At 39.7% G+C, this 18,976-nt stretch overlaps 2 protein-coding genes across 2 annotated transcripts; both read left to right on the top strand.

Moving 5' to 3' along the window:
• The first annotated feature begins 2,368 nt into the window (after positions 1-2,368).
• Positions 2,369-14,145, top strand: LOC143334845 (sperm acrosome membrane-associated protein 4-like). The gene is made up of 3 exons (XM_076753775.1): positions 2,369-2,504; positions 11,223-11,333; positions 12,378-14,145. Exons 1-3 carry the CDS (start codon positions 2,453-2,455, stop codon positions 12,605-12,607), a joined length of 393 nt encoding a protein of 130 aa, XP_076609890.1. The 5' UTR covers positions 2,369-2,452; the 3' UTR covers positions 12,608-14,145.
• Positions 14,146-15,061: 916 nt separating this feature from the next.
• LOC143335540 (uncharacterized) lies at positions 15,062-17,710 on the top strand. The gene is made up of 3 exons (XM_076755054.1): positions 15,062-15,216; positions 16,442-16,552; positions 17,089-17,710. Exons 1-3 carry the CDS (start codon positions 15,165-15,167, stop codon positions 17,325-17,327), a joined length of 402 nt encoding a protein of 133 aa, XP_076611169.1. The 5' UTR covers positions 15,062-15,164; the 3' UTR covers positions 17,328-17,710.
• The last annotated feature ends 1,266 nt before the right edge of the window (positions 17,711-18,976 follow it).

The raw sequence follows: 18,976 nt of genomic DNA, 5'->3' as shown, positions 1-18,976 counted from the left end.
ACACTTTAAATGTACAGAGCATGGAAAAAAAAGAAGAAAAAAATCAATGCAACGGTAAATAATTAATAGCCTGAGGTAAGTTGCAGATAAACTATCATATTACACTGAAGGCGACGCCCTCATTCAGACTCTTTGGCTTTAATGTTTGGAGTTTATGTTTTTCAAACACTTCTGGTCTTTTTAAAAGCAGGTCAAGGTCCCCTCGCCCAGGTGGGACACAAGTCTGGCACAAATTGCTTGTTAAGTGGGACGGAGCAGACACACAATGACGAAGAGCACTTTAATGTAAAGGCCGGGGGAGGCTTGGGCTGGTAGCTGGTTGGAGAGCGGGGGCAGGAAAGGGCAGAAGAGCAGCAGCAAGATGAGGAGCTGCGGGGACCAGGACGCAGGCAACACGAGAAAACTTAAAGCACGGAGAGAAATGTGACAGGGCTGATTGTGGAGAGGAGGTGCAGCTGGTGTGGCTGCAGCACACCTGTTTCCACTCACACACACACACACACACACACACACAGAGGGAGCAGCAGCTCAGGGAGACACATCATCATGACACTACTTTTGGAAGTTGGTAAAAAGCTGAATAATGCTTCCACACAATGTCAACAAAAAGTTGTGCGTTATTAGCTTAATAGCTTAATAAGACGCAAAATACCGCCTGCGTGATACTGTCGAGGTGTTGCCGTGTGTTGTTTTGTTGTAGATGTGTTGTGGCCTGTCCGTTGCACACACCGCCTCGAGGAAAGCCCGCGGATGATCTGATTAACGCCCGAGCTGAAACGAAGCCAGAGAAAATCAAAAATTGCTTCTTGTTATTGCTTCTAGAGAAGTCACACATTTGCCACGTGCAGTGAAATATTACTCTGACTGTTTAGAATTTGCACAAGAGTCGACTTTGTGTAATTTTTAAGCTTTGATCCCTTAATGTTTTCTGTCACAGTTATTTCAAAACAGTAACTGGTGTCCACTGTGCGCACAAACAGGAAATACAAGAGATAAGAGATCCACCAAGATGGCGTCCGGGCGTAATTAAACCCCTGACTCCCAAATGCATTCCCCCTCTTTTCTCTGGACATTAAGCTGTTGCTGCAGTTTTCAGACTTTCCTGATGCAGAAGCCACAAAAAAGAGAGAGAAGAAGAAGAAGAAGAAGTCATGACTCAAGAACTGAATGTCTGTTCATGCAGCGAGAGAAATATAACTTCATACTGTAGGGTTTGACCTTTGAGTGTTAATTTATCAGGAGAGTTTAGCGACAAACACTAAATCCTGTAACTTCAGGCCATGATAGAGCAGGATACTGCGTGTGGTCAGCTGACTGAATCACTCTGGGTGTGGGTAACTGCATCAGGAGGGCAAATAGTAATTATCTTAATTTGGTCACTTATGTCAACTGACACCTCTGATCTATATTTATTTCTCAGTCAGACATTTCTATGTATTTTGACTGATAAATGAGTTTTTTTCTAATCCCAGTTAAGGTCATGTAGAAGGTTAGTTTTTAGTTTGATGTTGTGTTTAAGAGTCTGATTTGATTTTGTGTCTTGTCATTTAATATCTTGGGGCCTTGTTGAGTACTCTGACTTTAACATATTATTCCTCGGCTTGGTGTATTTTGTCGAGTTGTGAATAAACAAAATCAAACTTCTCATGAAGTAAGGAAACACCTTTATATTCAGTTTAATAATCCGTCTTTTTAGATGATTTAATCTAAACAGGACAGTTTAGGAACCAGTTTATCTAAAGTAACCTAATTTGTTAGAACTATGGTCTCCACTGGACAGCAATGGGGTTAGCACACAAGTATCCCAGAAGAAAATACATGTGAGATGCAATAAAGCACTGTAGGATCTTAAAAAGTGGCATTTAAGTTTTGTTTTTTTGTTTTTTTTTTACATAAAGGACCAAAGGTAAAACAATATTGGGTGTCGCTGATTTCATCTTTAACAAATTGATGCATTTAAGACATTTATTATATGTAAAACCTTAAACATGGTAGAAGTATGAAGCAACACAAAGCAGAAATAGTGAACAGAAGTAAAAGTAGAGACTTTCCACAGCTGATTAAAGTGGCTTTAAGGCCATAAAACAACATTTAAGTCTTCTTTTTTTTTTTTTTTTGAGCATCACCAAAACATGATAAACCCATACAGGCAAACTGGGATGAGAACATAAAATCACCTCTAAGCCTCAGTTCTGTGTCGCCCAGCTTTCCCACACTGGAGCTCCCCGCCGGGCGTACCTGTGATTCACACAGGTGGGAGAGCCTCAAACTGGGTCGCTGTCCCACAAGACCTCCTCTGATTGGATAACGGTGACGTTCGGATGGGAGTGGAAGATTATAAATGCGACCATGGCGGAAAAAACAGCTCGTTGTTTGATCAAAATTATAACGGTCTGCGTGCTCACAGGCAGCTTCTCCTGAAAGTCGAGTTTGCCACCTTTTTCCTTCAAAGATGAACAGAATTATCCTCCAGCTTTTTGCGATCGGATTCTGCTTTGCAATCGGTAAGAAAATGCTTTAAGTCATGACGACTTAGACTTTTTTTTTGTTTTTGTTTTTTGAAAGATTATTTTAAAGAATTTTCACTTGTTAACTAACATCTGAAACTGAATCTGTTTTAAAACCAAGCATCATTTGTCTGAGAGAAGCTTTAAATACTTTCCCGACTAAATTTGCCTTTTTTTTCATGGACTTTGGTGTGTGCGTGTTTTTGTTGAGGTCGGTTTCCCGTCTGTATATATGCAGACGCTGCAGTACTGCTGTGTTCACAATGACATTTATCTTTTAAGTTTTAGATGAATAGATACATTTCTACATTTCCAAGCTACACGGAGCTTTTTGTTTTCCATCATCCGATATTTATTTGTAGACGAGAAAAAGACGTTTTCTTTCTTTTTTCCCTCTCAGCGCAGATCAGATCCTGTCAAACACGTTTTGTTGGAATAAAAATTTAAATATTTGGCTTTCTGCATGTGGTTTTGGGACATATGTGACATGTTGTGTCAGGTTCACTGGGTGTGCTCAGTGTTGGAGGGTGTAGAGCTTTGGACTGTCTGACTGGGTGTGTTCACTCTTAATACCAGTGGTGTGTTCACATCATTTTAGGGGCAGGGGGCCCAGGATCCGACAACTTACCCATGATGCACCAGTAAATAAAAATGAAAAGGCGCCTCTGGTTGTTTAACATGTAACAGTCGTGTGTTTTGCTTATTGTCAAATCATGATGTACTGTCTTTTCCTGATTTCGGCAGGTTTTTTTTTTTTAGTTCAGCGTTAATTGATAGACCTCAGAGGACTCATTTGACTGTTTGAGATGAAGTTACAAAACGGTGACGCCCTTGCAGCAACATTATCTGCTTGGTTGTAACATCCACAACATTTTTTTTTTTTGTTTTTGCAATCAGAAAGAACCCAACAGGGTCCCAAAAGAAAAACAGTTGGACTAAAAGTCACGGAGAAAAAGTTAAAACGGCTCAAACTAAAGAGGAAACAGTTGGAATAGCTAAAACTAAAATTAGTCTGAGCCACGATGACTAGTCAATTAATGTCGACTGACTGACAATGAACAGAAATGCCTCATCTCAGTGAGGATCTGCTGGTTTTCTTCATCATATGTCAGCATAATGGGCATTTTTCAGTAGATTCCATCTTATGGAGGAAGTGATTAATCAATTAAGTGAGACAATAATAGATTAATTGCTGATGAAAATCACCATGTAGGACTCCAGTTTATATTCCAGTGTAAGATTCAGCAGGATGAGCCACTGATCCCACAGATGAAGCTCCCTCTGTGCACATCGCATGCTTCACTCTAATGCTGTTATGATGGGCTTGGGTGAGGCAGCCTGCTTGTGGTACGAAGATGTTCTCTCTGTCTTCTTCTTCTTCTTTTTTTTTTCTTCCAGATGTTATTAAAAGACTGAATCATGTCCCGACCTGCCAGCCTTTGCATGAGAAATTCCTCACCCTGTAATAGTTGAGGCTTTGCCCAAGTCTCAAATTCCACTTCTACAGAGGGTCTGTGGACTGAGTGCACTAAGGGCCATTTGTCCCGCTTCTATTGTGTTTTCAGGCCATTGTAGTCAGGATCACCTCAGCTCCGTTGTTTCAGTGTCCTTTTTCAAACCACACCCTTCCTAGAGGGAACCATATCCCCATCTTGGCTGCTTTTTATACTTTCAGGTGATACCTTTGACCTAAAGCCTACAAAGTCTTGAAATAGTTGTTTGTGACACACAAGTCATTCACAAACACAGATAATTACATACTGAGGTTTCACATCTCCCTGTAGCAGTGACCAGGAGGGATGAATGTGTGTGTGGGTGTGTGTGTGTGTGTGTGTACTCTGGGGAATAGTAGATGATTTCAGATAGTGGTCTGGTTGGTTTCTGAAGTCAACATGTTACAGGCCACTGAGAGGTTTCCCGAACGACCAGCTGCCAGAAAAATGGTCAAAAATACTTACCTCTGTAATCCAGATGTCGGTAAATTTCTTCAGTTGGGAGGAGAAAATCTAAGAGGCTGCTGACTGAACCAGATAATGACATGGAGGTGATGTGAATGTGTGTAAGCAGTGTATTGATCTTAGAAGTAGAAGCCTTGGCCGTCCATGCTCGTTCCAACAATTGAAACAAAGGACGCCGATAATACAAAGAGTGTGCAAGTACAAAGAGATTAACAGAGAAGAACCAATGGAAAGAAAACACGAAACTTAAGAAGAAGAAGCACTTAAAATCTAAAATTGACTCCAGAAGTAATGTTTTCTGAAGACAGCTTCTTCTTTCTCAAGCACAAGGTTTAAGCCGTGTTTATGAATCTGTAAAAATTGAGTTCAGAAGGGGACAAAAATGATCTGTCTGCCAAACATCTCATCTGGCTGCTCCTCCCATCAGGCTGGCTGCTCCCATCCGTCAAGGATGTCGGCTTTTTGCACCGTAATCCACTTCGAATCCAAATGCAAAGCGAGGATATTTATACAACACAGCAGGCCTGCCCGGGTGTGTTTATCTTCACCTGTTGTGAGGCTGTTGTGTGAGAATAATAATTATCCCTATCAGATCAAGCTTTGACGGCAATCTTTGCATATTTATTCTCATGATGCTTTACATAAACTTGTTTGTGTATTCATCTCACGACATGGTGCCTCATTTCAGCTTTCCGTGCACGCTGGGTTCAGTGTGCATGACTCACGTTGGGAGTTTAATTTTGGCTCCTAATTCGCCGTTTTTCTTTCCAGTTGTTCCCCACAGTGAGCTGAGACGGCCATAGTAATGCAAAGCTCCCAAAAACGGAGCTTTTGTCGGCGAATTTATCTTCAGCTGTTCCTCGTGCATGGAAACGCTCTTGTTGAGCTGAAATGTTGCCACCAGAAACATTTGTTTTAACTGGAAATAAACAATTTTCAAGGCCTTCGGTAACAAGGATGCCCTCAGGTGGACATCTTGGGTAGTGTCTCCCCCCAAAGCAGGGATTACAGGGAAGAAACCACACCCAAGACAACGCTATCAAGCATACCAGCACTGTGATTCCTCTCTGTTGACTTGCATTTTTTCCCCTGTTATGTGATTTTCACCAGAGGTTTGGTCTTTTAAACACAGCCAGTGATCGTTTCTGTGTTTTGGGTTCCCCAGTGTGTTCTTGTATTAGAAACTGTGGGCCTGATGCACCACAGTCTGTAGTTGCAGTGACAGAGCAGCAGATGGCAGTTTAAGGCTGTGTCTGCACGCTGAGGGTGATCAGTAACGTGCCACACCTCAGAGCTTTAACAGGCTCCTCGCTGTCAAACAGGCTGGCAAAGGCAGAGAGTCTGGAAGTACTTAAAACAGTCGAAATGCTTTGTTTTTTTGCTCGGTTTTACTAAAGAAATGGCGCTCTTGTAACATTTCTAGAAGTTCTCAATTACACACAGATACACATTTAAGCCTTTAACTCCTTTTGAGTCGGTTTAGATACACCGAACAGGCCTACAGAGCCAAAACGCAGGTACAAAAATGTGGTCGCAAAACAGGTACTTCTAATCTCTAAGAAGTATTTGAAGAAAAGAAACAGAAGATACAAAATCTGATTGGAGATACTACATTTCTCACCTTCCCTAAAGAGTCAGAGTGAAGCATCTGCGTTTTCAGATACTCTTTATTGTCCTTTTGAAGTAAAATATTTGGCCTAAAAGGGCGGAAAATGTCCTGAAATCTCCTCTTTTCAACTTCATTTTCTGCAGTTACCGTCTGCCTGTGCAGGACAGGTAACCTTACTCAGGACAGTATTGCAGTATTCACTTCTACTTTATCTGACACCTGTAAGTACTTTTCAGATTAGGATTTTAAAGACAAAATGAATGACAATCTTAGAAATTAAAACACTGTCAGATAGACAGACAGATACATAGATAGCTGTTGTTTTGACTCAGGTGAAGGACCTGAGTACCTCTTATCTTGCTGGTTACTATGGCGGTTGGTGTGAGACATTTTTCAGGCCGTCCTGCGAGCTGTCCTCATTGAAAGGCTGCCGCAGCTTTTCCTCACACGTGTCCTTTTCTCACACACCTGTGACTTGGGCGTTGACTGTGGTTTGAAGGATGTGCATGAATTTCCAGTCATGGCAGAACTCACCTGAACATTCTTGAACTCAGGCAACAAGCATCCGGGAAAGGAAGAGTTTTCAAGCGCGCCGACAACGATAATTATCTCAGCGCTTCTCAGCCAGTGTGACCTTGTGATGTGGGCACGACACCTCACATGCCCATCTCATCTGCCTGTTGTCGGAAGTGATTCACCGCACCTGTTTCTGAATAGATCCGCACTTAGCAACTTTTATCCAGAGCTTCTTTTAGGGACGTGTGCTGACACATAATTGACACAGCCAATTAGAAGTTGAGACGCTGACGGGAATGAACAGTCTGCTGTAATTGCACATCATTAGCTTTTTTTTTGTTCCCTTGTGACTTTTTCCCCTCCGGCCAGTTTCACATTTTCCTCAACACAACAATGGACTTTTGTGCTGTAATGCAGACGGAAAGTCAAAGGAGATACTGATTTGTTACCTTAAATGCGTGCGATGATTGTTTTCATGAACAGAATGACTCTGAGGATCAGGTCAGACTGGATTTGAGATGCTTCCCGGACCGCAGCAGCGAGGAGGTGACGTGCGTAACATGTCAGTCAGCATTGCAGAGCAGTGAAGTGTTCTTAGGTGTGTCAACCCAGAAGTCACATGACAACTTGATTTTCAACACTTAACCCTACTTACTATTTACCTTTTAGAATTGTGTGCTGCCATTTTACAGTATTGCTCTTTAGCACACGGTGTTGGAAAGCAAACGAGTCAGTTATTTGTAAGAGCCTTTTTTATATTGTATTCTATACAATATACAGTATTGTATTTCTGGTGGTTTATTGTCAAACAAGCAGACATTTTGTTTCCCAGATGAAGAAAATGTTGTTTTATGTCCAGTATATTCTGATTGTATGTTTGAGATTATACACTGGGGGCAGTAGGAGAGGGTGTGAGAGCTGACGGACGTCTTCTTAACTGTCAGCTCTACTTGAACTCGGGTGTAAGTGAAACCAATGGGAAAGGGTGTGGAGCTGTTTGTGTTCAAAAGTGTGGGTGTGTTCAGGTCATCCCACCTGATTGTGATTGAAATCATGGTCTCTCACAACTCACAACCTTTATTTTGTCATAAGTTCACATCTCTGGTGTAGTTCATTTGTTTTAAACAAGTCAAATCCCTCTTCTGTGCTGGAGTTTCAGTGACTTTTGGTCATGTTTCCCAATTCTTGACCTTTTGCTGACATAATATAGGCAAAGCTTATCAGTGCGTGGGACGTTTGAGCGCGACGTAAAGGACGGTTTTCTCCCGTAATGCAAAGCGCACCTAAATGGAGGAGCTATACTCAGCTGGAAAGAATGAATGGTTGATGAGTCAGATCAGCAAACGTATGAACAGTAAAGCAGCACTCCTTTTCCCATGTCAGATGCTGGAGTTAAATATTGAGTTTGCCATTTTTGTGCTTGAGTAATTGCTTTACATGTTAGTTTTAGGAAAAGTGGTTGAGTTGTGACATTATGAATTACTTTTGAAAGAACTGGCACATTGTTCTCCTTCCAGATAAAAGGCACCATTACTCGGTTCATTACACTCCAGGAGCTCACCCTCATACACCCTCACTTGTTCTGGTATGCGCTGTAGCGTATGGAAGCTGCTGTTGGGACGTTTACACAAGATACGCATCAGTTTTTCTCTCCTCTATTTGTATGACGTTCAAGAATTTACTATGATGGTGCAATTTCCATTTGTGGCCACAGTGGCCGCTGTTGAACAAAAGGTGCCTTCGCTTTAATGGCCTTTCTTTTTTGGTAGTAGTGATTGAAGATTTGAAGATTCTCAGCTTGCCGTCTTCATAGAGAATAAATATTCAAAAGTTAGAAAGGAAGGATAAAGGAAGCTGAACGAGAGGAAAGGAAAGCACTTGAATACGAACGCTGAACCAGAGCATGATGTTCCAAGATGGCCTCTCATATTATTTGACCTCCTGACCCGGTAATCACACCTTTATTCCCCCTGAAACCTTCTTTGGACAAGAAAAGCATTCATTGTGATGATTTATACACTATAGGGGTTCAATATTATTTGACTTTTATTTTTTGAAAGTTTAATCTGGGCTTCGACGTTGTTATAATTACTATGTTACAGTCTTAGTGTTGCTCCTTCAGTTATTTTGCTGTTCAGCTTGAGGAGCTGTTCAGATTCATAAAATTGAGCTGTATGCTGCCTCAGAAGAAGCATGTATGAATTTTTATTTTGGAGTGCGGATTAAAACCATCACAGAGTACGGACCCTGTGGACATACGTACGCACTTTACCTAACCCGCTGTGATGTCACCAAATCTCTTTACAAACTCTTTTTAAAATAAACAAATGAATCTTCGAACAAGACAAAAAGGGAACTTTCCAGACACATTGTTCTTTGTATGATGACATGTGTACTTTCCGGAACAGCTCATGTCATGGGGTGCTGCTTTGAAACTGGAGCAACAGGTTCCGAACAATGCTTTCACCAGAGTTCAGTGCAGTTGCAGAGTATCGCTCTGCTGAGTCATGCACGCTGCTACTTCAGTCTCACAGTCGTCAATCATGACAACAGACAACAGTGAATCAGTCTTAAATCTGTAATTGAACATCAGTTTTCCCATCTATCTGAGGTCACTGCTCCCTTTTTAAGGTTTTCTCTTTTCAATGACTCCGTGACGTCTGTAAAACTGGCGGCTGCGACTAGCAGAGTGGTGTCACTCATTAACTTTCCTTTTGTTCGGAGCAGGTTCAAGCCAACATTCTGTCCACTTTGTAATGATGCATGGCTTGTAAATAAGTTGCCGGTAGTAACTAACAAAGTTTATGGTGCGTGATAGACGTGGTTATGTTCTTTTGGTGTTCCAGAGACAAATTCATTTAGTACATGCTGTTGTGTCATCATCTCAGCTGACTCACTTCAGTGTGACTTCATGAATGTTTTCTGAGCCTCGGCCTCACCAGGTGACTAGAGGACTGTTAAATTAACATTTCCAGTATCAGCTATTTTATATTAAGTAACCCTCTCAAGCCACAGCACCCACGTGTATTTATTCAGTGTTTTCTTCCAATCCTGTTGTTTTCCATGCAGTTTTACAATCCTTTATACTGTAGGAACTTTGTTTGTGTAAATATGAATGATAAAATGTTTGTTATTATTAATAACTAACCTTTATGTAACCAGTTAAGTCCTGTTGAGAAATCTCTTTTTGAAGGGAGCCCTGGCCAAGATTACAATACTTCAAGCAACATGCATGCAAACATTAAAAACAGACAAAACAAAAGAAAAAGCATTGACAGGTAATCACAGTGTTTCAAACCGCATCACATGCCAAAGAAGACCCGCAGAATGAGGAAGATCTAGCTAAGGCGGCAATTACCTATTAAGTTCCAATCATATTTGGCACCAAACCCTTTCCTACATTTTTAAATGCCTTAATTGATATCAGCCTGTCTAATGTGATTTGTTTTAAACATGATTCAGTATTGTAATATTTAGTGTCTCTAACATCTGAGGACCTGTGAGTGGCATTGTTTATTCTCCATTATGGGTAAATGGACCTTTCAGGTGTAAAATTGTTGGAGTTCCTCATTAATTGTATTTTAAATTGTGGCTTTTCTATTGGGATGTTTGACAACCTGTTTGATTTTATGTATTTCCTGCTCACCTTTCTTTATTATTATTTCCTGGTACGCCAAATCATGCTGTTCTAAACTTGTTCATGTTACATGCAGTGCAACGTGCGTTGCGAACTTGCTCTCAAAGCTGGATTGGAAAAGCCTGAGTTGACAACCTTTTTAGAACTGTTATATATAAGGCAACATACCTCAACTATAAACCGACCTCAGAGTTGCCATTGTGCAAGCTGTTAAATGGCTCAGGTTTTATTTATATAGCTAAAAATCTGGAATTTGTGTGAGGGATTTCACGTGTTTCTGTAGATGCAACGTAATTATTTTATGTCGTTTCTTTTTCTACCTCTTCAATTTAGATAAAACAAAACACCACAAAAACTTGAATTGGTGGGAAAATAATGTTCAGTGTAATTTAAAAGCATTTTCATAACAAGGTTAGGCCTAGGAGGTTTTTGTATCGTGCTGGAATGATTAATTAATGACATCGAATACATGTATATAAAGAGTAGATGTGGCAGTAGTAGAATTAGAATATCAAGTAAGAAAAGTGCACATCATAATTATAAGTAAATATTAGGGGTAGTAAGTAAAACAGTTTAAAGCAACGCATTGGAGTTCGTGTTAAGACTGAAGGAAAAAGACCACATTCCATACCAAGGTATGACCTCAACCACAAAACCACCACTGTGCTACGGGTCAAATGTCACCCGTTTACCTCATCCATAAGTGACTTTGTGTCACTATTGTCACCCATGTGAGACCTTTTTAAATAACAAACTACATCAACTGAGATGACTATAAACACTGAAACGTTCTCAGTTCTCAGCAAAGGACCAACTTAAAAAGAAGTTTACTTGATTCCAGATGTATTTATCAGGAACCTTTTTACCTCATAGTTATAGCCTGTTGCAAACCTGTTTACGCAAAATTCTACTATTCAACTTCCTCTTTCCTCCCTGATTCCTCTCTGTCCCTCCTCCCCTCCTCCCCTTCCTCACCAACTCTCTGTTGATAACAGGTCAAGCTCTGCAGTGCTACAAATGCACAATTGGCCTTGGAGACGTGTGCCTAACCACTAAAACCACATGTGGAAGTGGAGAACTATGCTTCAGTGGTGTCGGGAAAGCTGGTAAGGAGTTCAGAAGCTGAAAATGTCACTGGACGACATTCTCCTAAAGGATGGTTGTCATCAGCACTCATATAACACCCCACCTGTTGCATTCTCAAAATGCATAGCTCTATAACAACAGTGAAGGCAGACAATTGCCGCTTGTGAAAGGCATTTTTATCAAAAGGTTGAGATGAAGATTTTTATTATACGGGAACGATTACTTGTTTATTCAAAACATTTTGGTCATTTAAATCTAATGATTCCCAATCCCGAGAACCATTTGAAATGGTTAGCAAAGTGAGTTAGCCTTAGGTTATGAATTAAGAGTTGAAATCGTTAGCCAAAAATAGTTGAGAAAGTCATCTTAATGTAATGAAATAGCAGTTGAAATGGTTACATAAAACAGCTGAGAAAGTCATCTTAAAGACATTAACGGTTGAAACAGTTAGCTCAAACCAATTGAGAAAGTCAGCTAAAAGTAATGAATTAACAGTTGAAATAGCTAAAAACAGTTTGTCTTAAACTAGTGAATTAATGGTTTAAATAGTTAGCTTAGACAGTTGAAGAAGTCATCTTAATGTAATGAAATAACAGTTGAAATAGCTATAACAGTTGAGAAAGTCAACTTAATGTAACAAATTAACGGTTGAAATAGTTAGCTTAAAAGCAGTTCAGCTCAAACTAGTGAATTAACGGTTGAAATAGCTTAGAAACAGTTGAGAAAGTTAGCTTAAACTAATTAATTAATGGTTGAACTAGTTAGCTTAGAAACAGATGCAAAAGTCATCTTGATGTAAGGACGTAACAGTTGAAATCGCTAAAACAGTCGAGAAAGTCAGTTCAATGTAACGAATTAACGGTTGACATCTTCATGTAATGAAATAACACTTGAAATGGATCGCTTAAAGACAGCGAAGGAAGTCAACTTGAGCAACAAGGTCTTCATCCAACAACAACATGCAGCGTATAAGTGCACTCTGCAACTACAACCAACCATTTCAGTCAAACACAATGAACAATAGACACTGACAGCGATCGTGTGTGTTTGCTGTCACTCCGCAGTCGGCCTCGTGGATCTCAAGATGAAGGGCTGTCTAGCATTGGCTGAGTGCAACCAGACCAAAAACGTGGACTTCCCCAGCTCCTCAAACTCCACCTCCGTCTACTCCATGACCAAGACGTGCTGCGATTCAGACCTGTGTAATGCTGCGCCTGGTCTGCCCGGGACCCCCGGGCTCAGCCTGGCTCTGGCCACCATCACTGCTCTGTTTATCGCCAACACCCTGGTTTGACAGGAAATACAGTGGATGACAGATGACATAAAGTGCATACACATGTAAAACACACACACGGGTCTTGTGTTTTCCATCCTTGAGGTGTATTGCACTTTCTGATTTCACTCAAGTGTTTATATCAATTAAACTTTAATTCCTTCTTTTCTTTTTGTATTTTTTTTATTCATCAATAATGTTTCACTATAGTGTAACAGATATCAAAATGCTGATTGACAGACAATTTAAAGTGTAAAACAATGTGCAACACTGACATCAAAGATGATTCCACCACATGTTTAAAAGTGCCCTGCAATTAACTTTCTCCACTTGAATGAGCAGTACAAAATTTAGGTAGAGGGCCATGGGTGTTGATAGCTGAATATCATGTTAGGCATTTTACTGTTTATTTAAATTGGTTTTATGGGTTAATTAGTGGCTCTCCAACTTAAAGGAGTTGTCCAACATTTTGGAAATAATGCTCATATGTTTTTTTTTTTTTGCCAAGAGTTAGATGAGAAGATCAATATTACTCATTTCTGTATGATAAATATAAAGCTGCAACCAGCAGATGGTTACCTTAGCTTAGCATAAAGGCTGGAAACGGGGGAAACAGCTGGCCTGGCTCTGTCTGAAAGTAAAAAGAAATTGCCTACCAGCACCTCTAAAGCTCACTAATTAACATGTTTTATCTTGTCTGTTTATCCATACAAGTGGAAAAACAACACGTTATGTTGTTGTTGCATGCACGTGGTGAGTTTTAAAGGTATTCGTTAGCACATTTTTCTACCTTTGGACAGAGCCAGGCTAGCAGTTTCTCTCTGTCTCCAGTCTTTATGCTAAGCTAACGCTCCTGGGTGCAGCTTACTCCACACAAAAACAATATTTTTCGTATCTAACTCCTTGCAAGAAGGGGACGAATCATATTTCTCAAAGTGTTGAACAGTTCCTTTAATTTATTGCTTTTGCTCCACTGTATTATCATTTTAGAGTCATAATATCAATATATAGAGAAAGCTTCTATGAACATTTCATTTATTGCCGTTTGCTTTATTAATGTGTACCCAACATAATGTAAATTGTCTCCTGGCTTATGTTTGGTGCTGTCTGTGATAATATTCCTTTTGTTTCGTGGGTTTTTCCTTTTTTTTTTTTTTTTTTTTTGGCACAAATGGCTCCGTCAATTCTGTGTTGAATTGTGTTTATTTTTGATATGTGTCAAATCCACACTGCACATTGCTCAAATGTGCAGCGTGGATGAGGTAAAGCTTTTGTTTATCTTGCTACTTTTGAATGTATATATATGGCAAGAACTTGGTCAAATTGACCATGTTGTTTGCAGATGCTGAAATATAATTGAGTTTGCAGGAATTTTAAATTTTGTCAGGGCCGATCTTAAACCTCTATTCAACGCAAATCATTAGACACGAGTCAGACATTCCTGAAACCAACACTTTTGGCATTATTTTCCAAAAAAGAAATGTGTTGGCCTGCCTGTTTTTGTGAAATTGGTTATGTAGAATTTGAAGAATGCAATAAATATCTAAACTAACCCCTTATGTGGTGGTTTTGGTGTGATTTGGTGTCTCTCTAAATGCTGCTCAGCTCGTTGCCATCTGGCAGGACCAACTGGTTCTTCTGGTTTCAGTGCCCCACAGCAGAGATAATGCAGTGATACCATTGGTGTTCTCATGTCAAGTTTTGGCGCAGAACAGAAATTTTTGGCATATCAGGAAAGTACAGGTATACAGTTTCTGAGAAAAACTGCTTACAAATAAACAAAAATCACCAGTAAAAAAAACAGATAGGATGTTTTTATGAATGGCCTCTCAAACGAAGCACGTGTTGTCTGGCCTTTGTGATCTGGAGGCTTAATGATGTAAGGGTTAGGAGACAAACATGAGAAAACACTGTCTTTGGTTTAATGACACAAATGTTTTGATGATTTCCTGAATCCAATCTTAGTGGTTTTCTTTAAATTTTCAGTGGAGGGATGAAATACAGTAGACTCTTGTGCTCACGAAGCGCCTTTTTCTGCTTCACTACCTGACTTTCCACTTTGCAACAACAACATGTTTTTGAGCTGAAACTACTCAATAGATTAACTGGTTGATCGTCAGAAACAATTTCTGCAACCTTGTCAAATAAAAAAAGCAGGCATTCATGGGAAAGTAACAGGTAGAAAGAAGCAAATAATATTTCTGAGTTTTGCTGTATTGAACAAATAAAACATGAAGGTCATAATAGAGAAACTACAAAATACATTTCACTGTAATCTAAGATAAAACTATGATCAATGACTTTTTCTTTAACTTGAATGAACGACAGGCTCTTCTTTAATATCAGTCATTCTTGACATTCCTTCACTCCCACTGATTTTTCCCCAAGCTAGAAATCAAGACAGGTGGCTGAACAAGAACTCATGTTGTCCCCTCCCATCGCCTGCTTCTTTGTGTATATAATCTGTACCCTAACCAAACAGGCTCATCAGTTCCTACGACACACAGCATCCGATTACCTGGGAGGAAGGATTTTTTTGTCTGTGTGCCAAAACCACGAACCAAGCCGACACCACAAGATGGGAAAGATCTTGTTTGGAATCACTGTAGCTCTGGCATCCCTCATGCTGGGTAAGACGAAACAATAATTAGGGTTATCAATCAGTGATCAAGAATTTATTACTGGAAAGAAACAAATGATAAAGTATGGACTTGGTGAAAGTTTCTGGCAGTGGTTGACCTGATATTTTGAAATTGGTATTATTGGTATTAATGGTACTTTTGTAGAGACTTTTTTTGGCAAAAATGTTCATACATGGTCCGATGAAGTCTCCTCTTTCAATAAGAAATCTCACACTAAAAAAACTCTCTGCTCAGCTCTTCTGTTTTGTAAAAGGCTTGAATATGTAATGGATATATTACACTAAGGCGACCAATATCACAGGTGAATTCAGCTTTTTCTGCACAAATCAGAATCATTTCATTTGCACTGACAGTAAATGTTTTTGGAGAGCATGGCATTAAAGTAAAATATTTAGGCAAGTTGATCGCATGTTCTTTTCTAACAAAGGTAGACCACCTCACCTGTCTGTGCTGGCAAAAGTCATAGAAGCAGAGAGTGAAACCAGAACTTTCAGCACCACCAGTGCTGTGTTTTCTTTGTGTGATTTGGGTGAACTGACCCTTTTTAATTAAAATGACCCTTTTTCAACCCTCCGGATGAGTAAAAAACCCATTTTAAGTCCTCATTCCAGAAAAGCACACGTTGAGTAGCAGCTGTTGATATTTTCCTTGAATGAAGATTCAAATCACACAGTCTGGCTGAAATCAGCATGCTGGTCATCTGATATGCCGTCTAAGAATTTAATTGTTTATTTAACCTGGGCAGTGTTTGATGACATTTGCTTGTACAAGGGAGCACGGGTGTGGTGTACAACTAATTCCCAAAACAATGTTTGCTAATCTGGAAGGAAAACGTAAGATGAAACTTTATTTATCATGAGAGAAACTGTTGAACTGTTTAAATAAAGGTAAATTCGTGTCAGTATCAGCAGTCCAAAAGTGTTTAATTTCAAAATGGTTTCAACAAAAACTTCCATACGACCACTGCCATGAAAGTAAAGTGCATTATGGGTAAGTGTTTACATTTTAGAGAGGTCTGCAAAATATTCATGTTAATAACAACAATATGACCAAACTCAGTGAAACCAAGTAAGATTATTTCAGCTGTTTTCAGTTGAGTTCTCTTTTTCTGTTGCTTCAGCCACACAAACATTTGCTGAAGACTGTGTAAATTCTACATACGCAATGTAAGATGCTTTTTTATTTGAATTTTATGCTTTTATTTGTGTTTCAGTGGAGTCGCTGACCTGCAACCAATGCAACTATGGCCTGGCGGGCTACTGCCTCAGCAACACGGAGGTGGCCTGTTCAAACTCCACCCATGTCTGTTTCTCTGCAAAAGCAAGTATGTTGTCTCCTAATTACCTAAAAGCTCACACCCTCACTCTGCAGTACATGACAGCACAGGCATAATTCAGTCAGAATAACTCCTAAATACTGTGACACCAAGTCACGCACACACACACTGATCACAAATCCCAGTGTTCCCAGTCACTAAACCACATATGGTGCAACCACATATATACCGATTCAGTGTAGTTATTCCTCATTTTCCTTCACTTAAACTAATAGTAGCTATACCACAGTGGAACATTATACCTTTACAAGGCTCCCATGCTAGTTTAAAAGTAGCTGTAAGTAGTAAAGCAGCAAAAAGTACTCCTTTTAGGTTTCACTGTGAGACAAAAACGTTTTATTGCCAGTTTGGGACGTTTTAGTGTTTTCAGGTCAATGAAGAAGGAAAGTATTTCCATGCAGTGGAGTACAAAGTAATGCAGTCATAATACAGAAACACACAAATTAACGCCAGTACTGTAAAACTGTATTTGTTTAAATGTACCAAGTTACTTTCCACTTCCTAACACAACAATTTCTCTGCAGCGTTTCCAGCTGTCTCCGACACTAATGGCTTCAACACTTTGGGGTGCCGTGAGACCAGCGGATGCAATGTTACTGGCAGCGGCACCCTGTTGGGCATCACGTATGAGACCCAACTCAACTGCTGCGAAACAGACAAGTGCAACACTGTCCAGCTCAGTGGCGCCCCATCCACCAAGATGACCCTCACCGCCACCATTGCTGCAGCCATTCTGGCCTCCATGTGTGGAAGCTTGCTGTAATATGTCTAATGCACAGTGACAACAACAGCTGCTGCCAGCTGCTGCCAGCTGCTCCTGAAACCTGTTTGTACTATGATCAAAAGTCGAAAGCAGTTTTCAATAAACACTATTGGGACCTTATGAGTTTAGAATTATGATTATTCATATACTCATATGCTGTAGCACTCTTTATTTTCCATAACTCAGGTCTTGTCATGTCAGGGTTCAGTTTTATAATGCCAAGCTGCAGAAAACCTAAAACGAAGGTGTCCACATCATGGAAGTTGATCAATGGAATGATTCAAGGAAACATTGAGATCGTAAATCTTCCAGGCTGTTGTCTGACTTTGTTTTTTTGTTGTTGTTTTTTTTTTTTTTTTAATCAAATTTTATTTATCCTTTTGACTACTTTGTGTCTTACTGGACAAAACATTAATGTGAAAACGAATAAAATCATTAAAAAGCATCTATTGCCTCTGCTTCTTGCTCTTATCTTGACATCATGCTGCCACCCATCCATTAGCTGTACCTGCTTATTCTTTGATGTCCATCAGTCAGTCACAGGTCTGACACATGGAGACAGACAACCGTTCACACTCATATTCACATCTACTTTAACATCATACAGCACAGAGTATTATTTAATAAATGATTTTGTAAGTATAAATATTCTACTCCACTGATTCCCAACATGGGGGAAGGCTGACATAGTTAAATAATTATGAGCTGAATATGAAGTAGTTAGCAAAAACAATTGAATTAGCTAAAAGAATGGAGAAACAGTTGAAACAGTTTGCCAAGAGTATCGACAGGTTTCCCATTTCCAAACAATCCAGGAAGAGGGAGCAGAAAGCGGGTTAGAAAACATGTTGTCACAGTGTCATGAAGGCTGTTTTTCAGGATGTTAAAATTCAGCAATTTAATGGCAGCTGGTCAAAATACTGATTGAAGGTAAATTTCTACGCTGCACTTGTCAAAACTTTTTGCCATGTCTGTAGTAGCCTGTCAGCTCTTGCTAGCTAATAGAAGTCCAGTGAGAAATAGCAGCTAGTAGCAATGATAGAACCAAGAGTATGCACAAAGTAAAAGCAAAGCAACAAGCAAAAAATACTGGCTAAATGGCTGAAACAGTTATGTGAAAGTAATGAATAATAGTTACAACTGCAAGCTAAAAATAATGAATTACCATTGAAAGCTTGCTAAAAGTAATGAATAACAATTGTTACAGTTAGCTTAAAGTAACGAATAACAGTTGAAAGAGTTTGTCATGAAGGCTATTTTTCAGGATTTTGAGATTCAGCAACTTGATTTCTCTTAAAATATCAAACAGCAGCAGGGGTTAAATGCACAGAAGCTCCCGTCGCCCTAAAGTAGCATAAGAAAAAGTAACAACATGTATTAAATACCAAATATGACAAGTGTCCACTGATGTGGCCCAGGACACATTACACATTACACACAGCTAAAAGAGTGTGACCACGTCTGAATGTGGTCTGAGTGATCCAATCTCACGGTGTCCTCAGTGCATTGTGGGTACATTCATACCTGTACTTAGAGCTGTCTACTTGTGACTGGATCGCCCACAACTCATGTTCGTTTTTGTTGATCTTGCTAGTTTTAAATGTATATATGGCGGGAACATGATCAAATTCACTGTGCTGGTTGCTGAT

The sequence above is a fragment of the Chaetodon auriga genome, chromosome 17 (assembly GCF_051107435.1).
Source record: "Chaetodon auriga isolate fChaAug3 chromosome 17, fChaAug3.hap1, whole genome shotgun sequence".
NCBI lineage: Eukaryota > Metazoa > Chordata > Actinopteri > Chaetodontiformes > Chaetodontidae > Chaetodon > Chaetodon auriga.
Note: the sequence above shows the minus strand (reverse complement) of the source record. Positions and strands in the feature narration are given on the sequence as shown.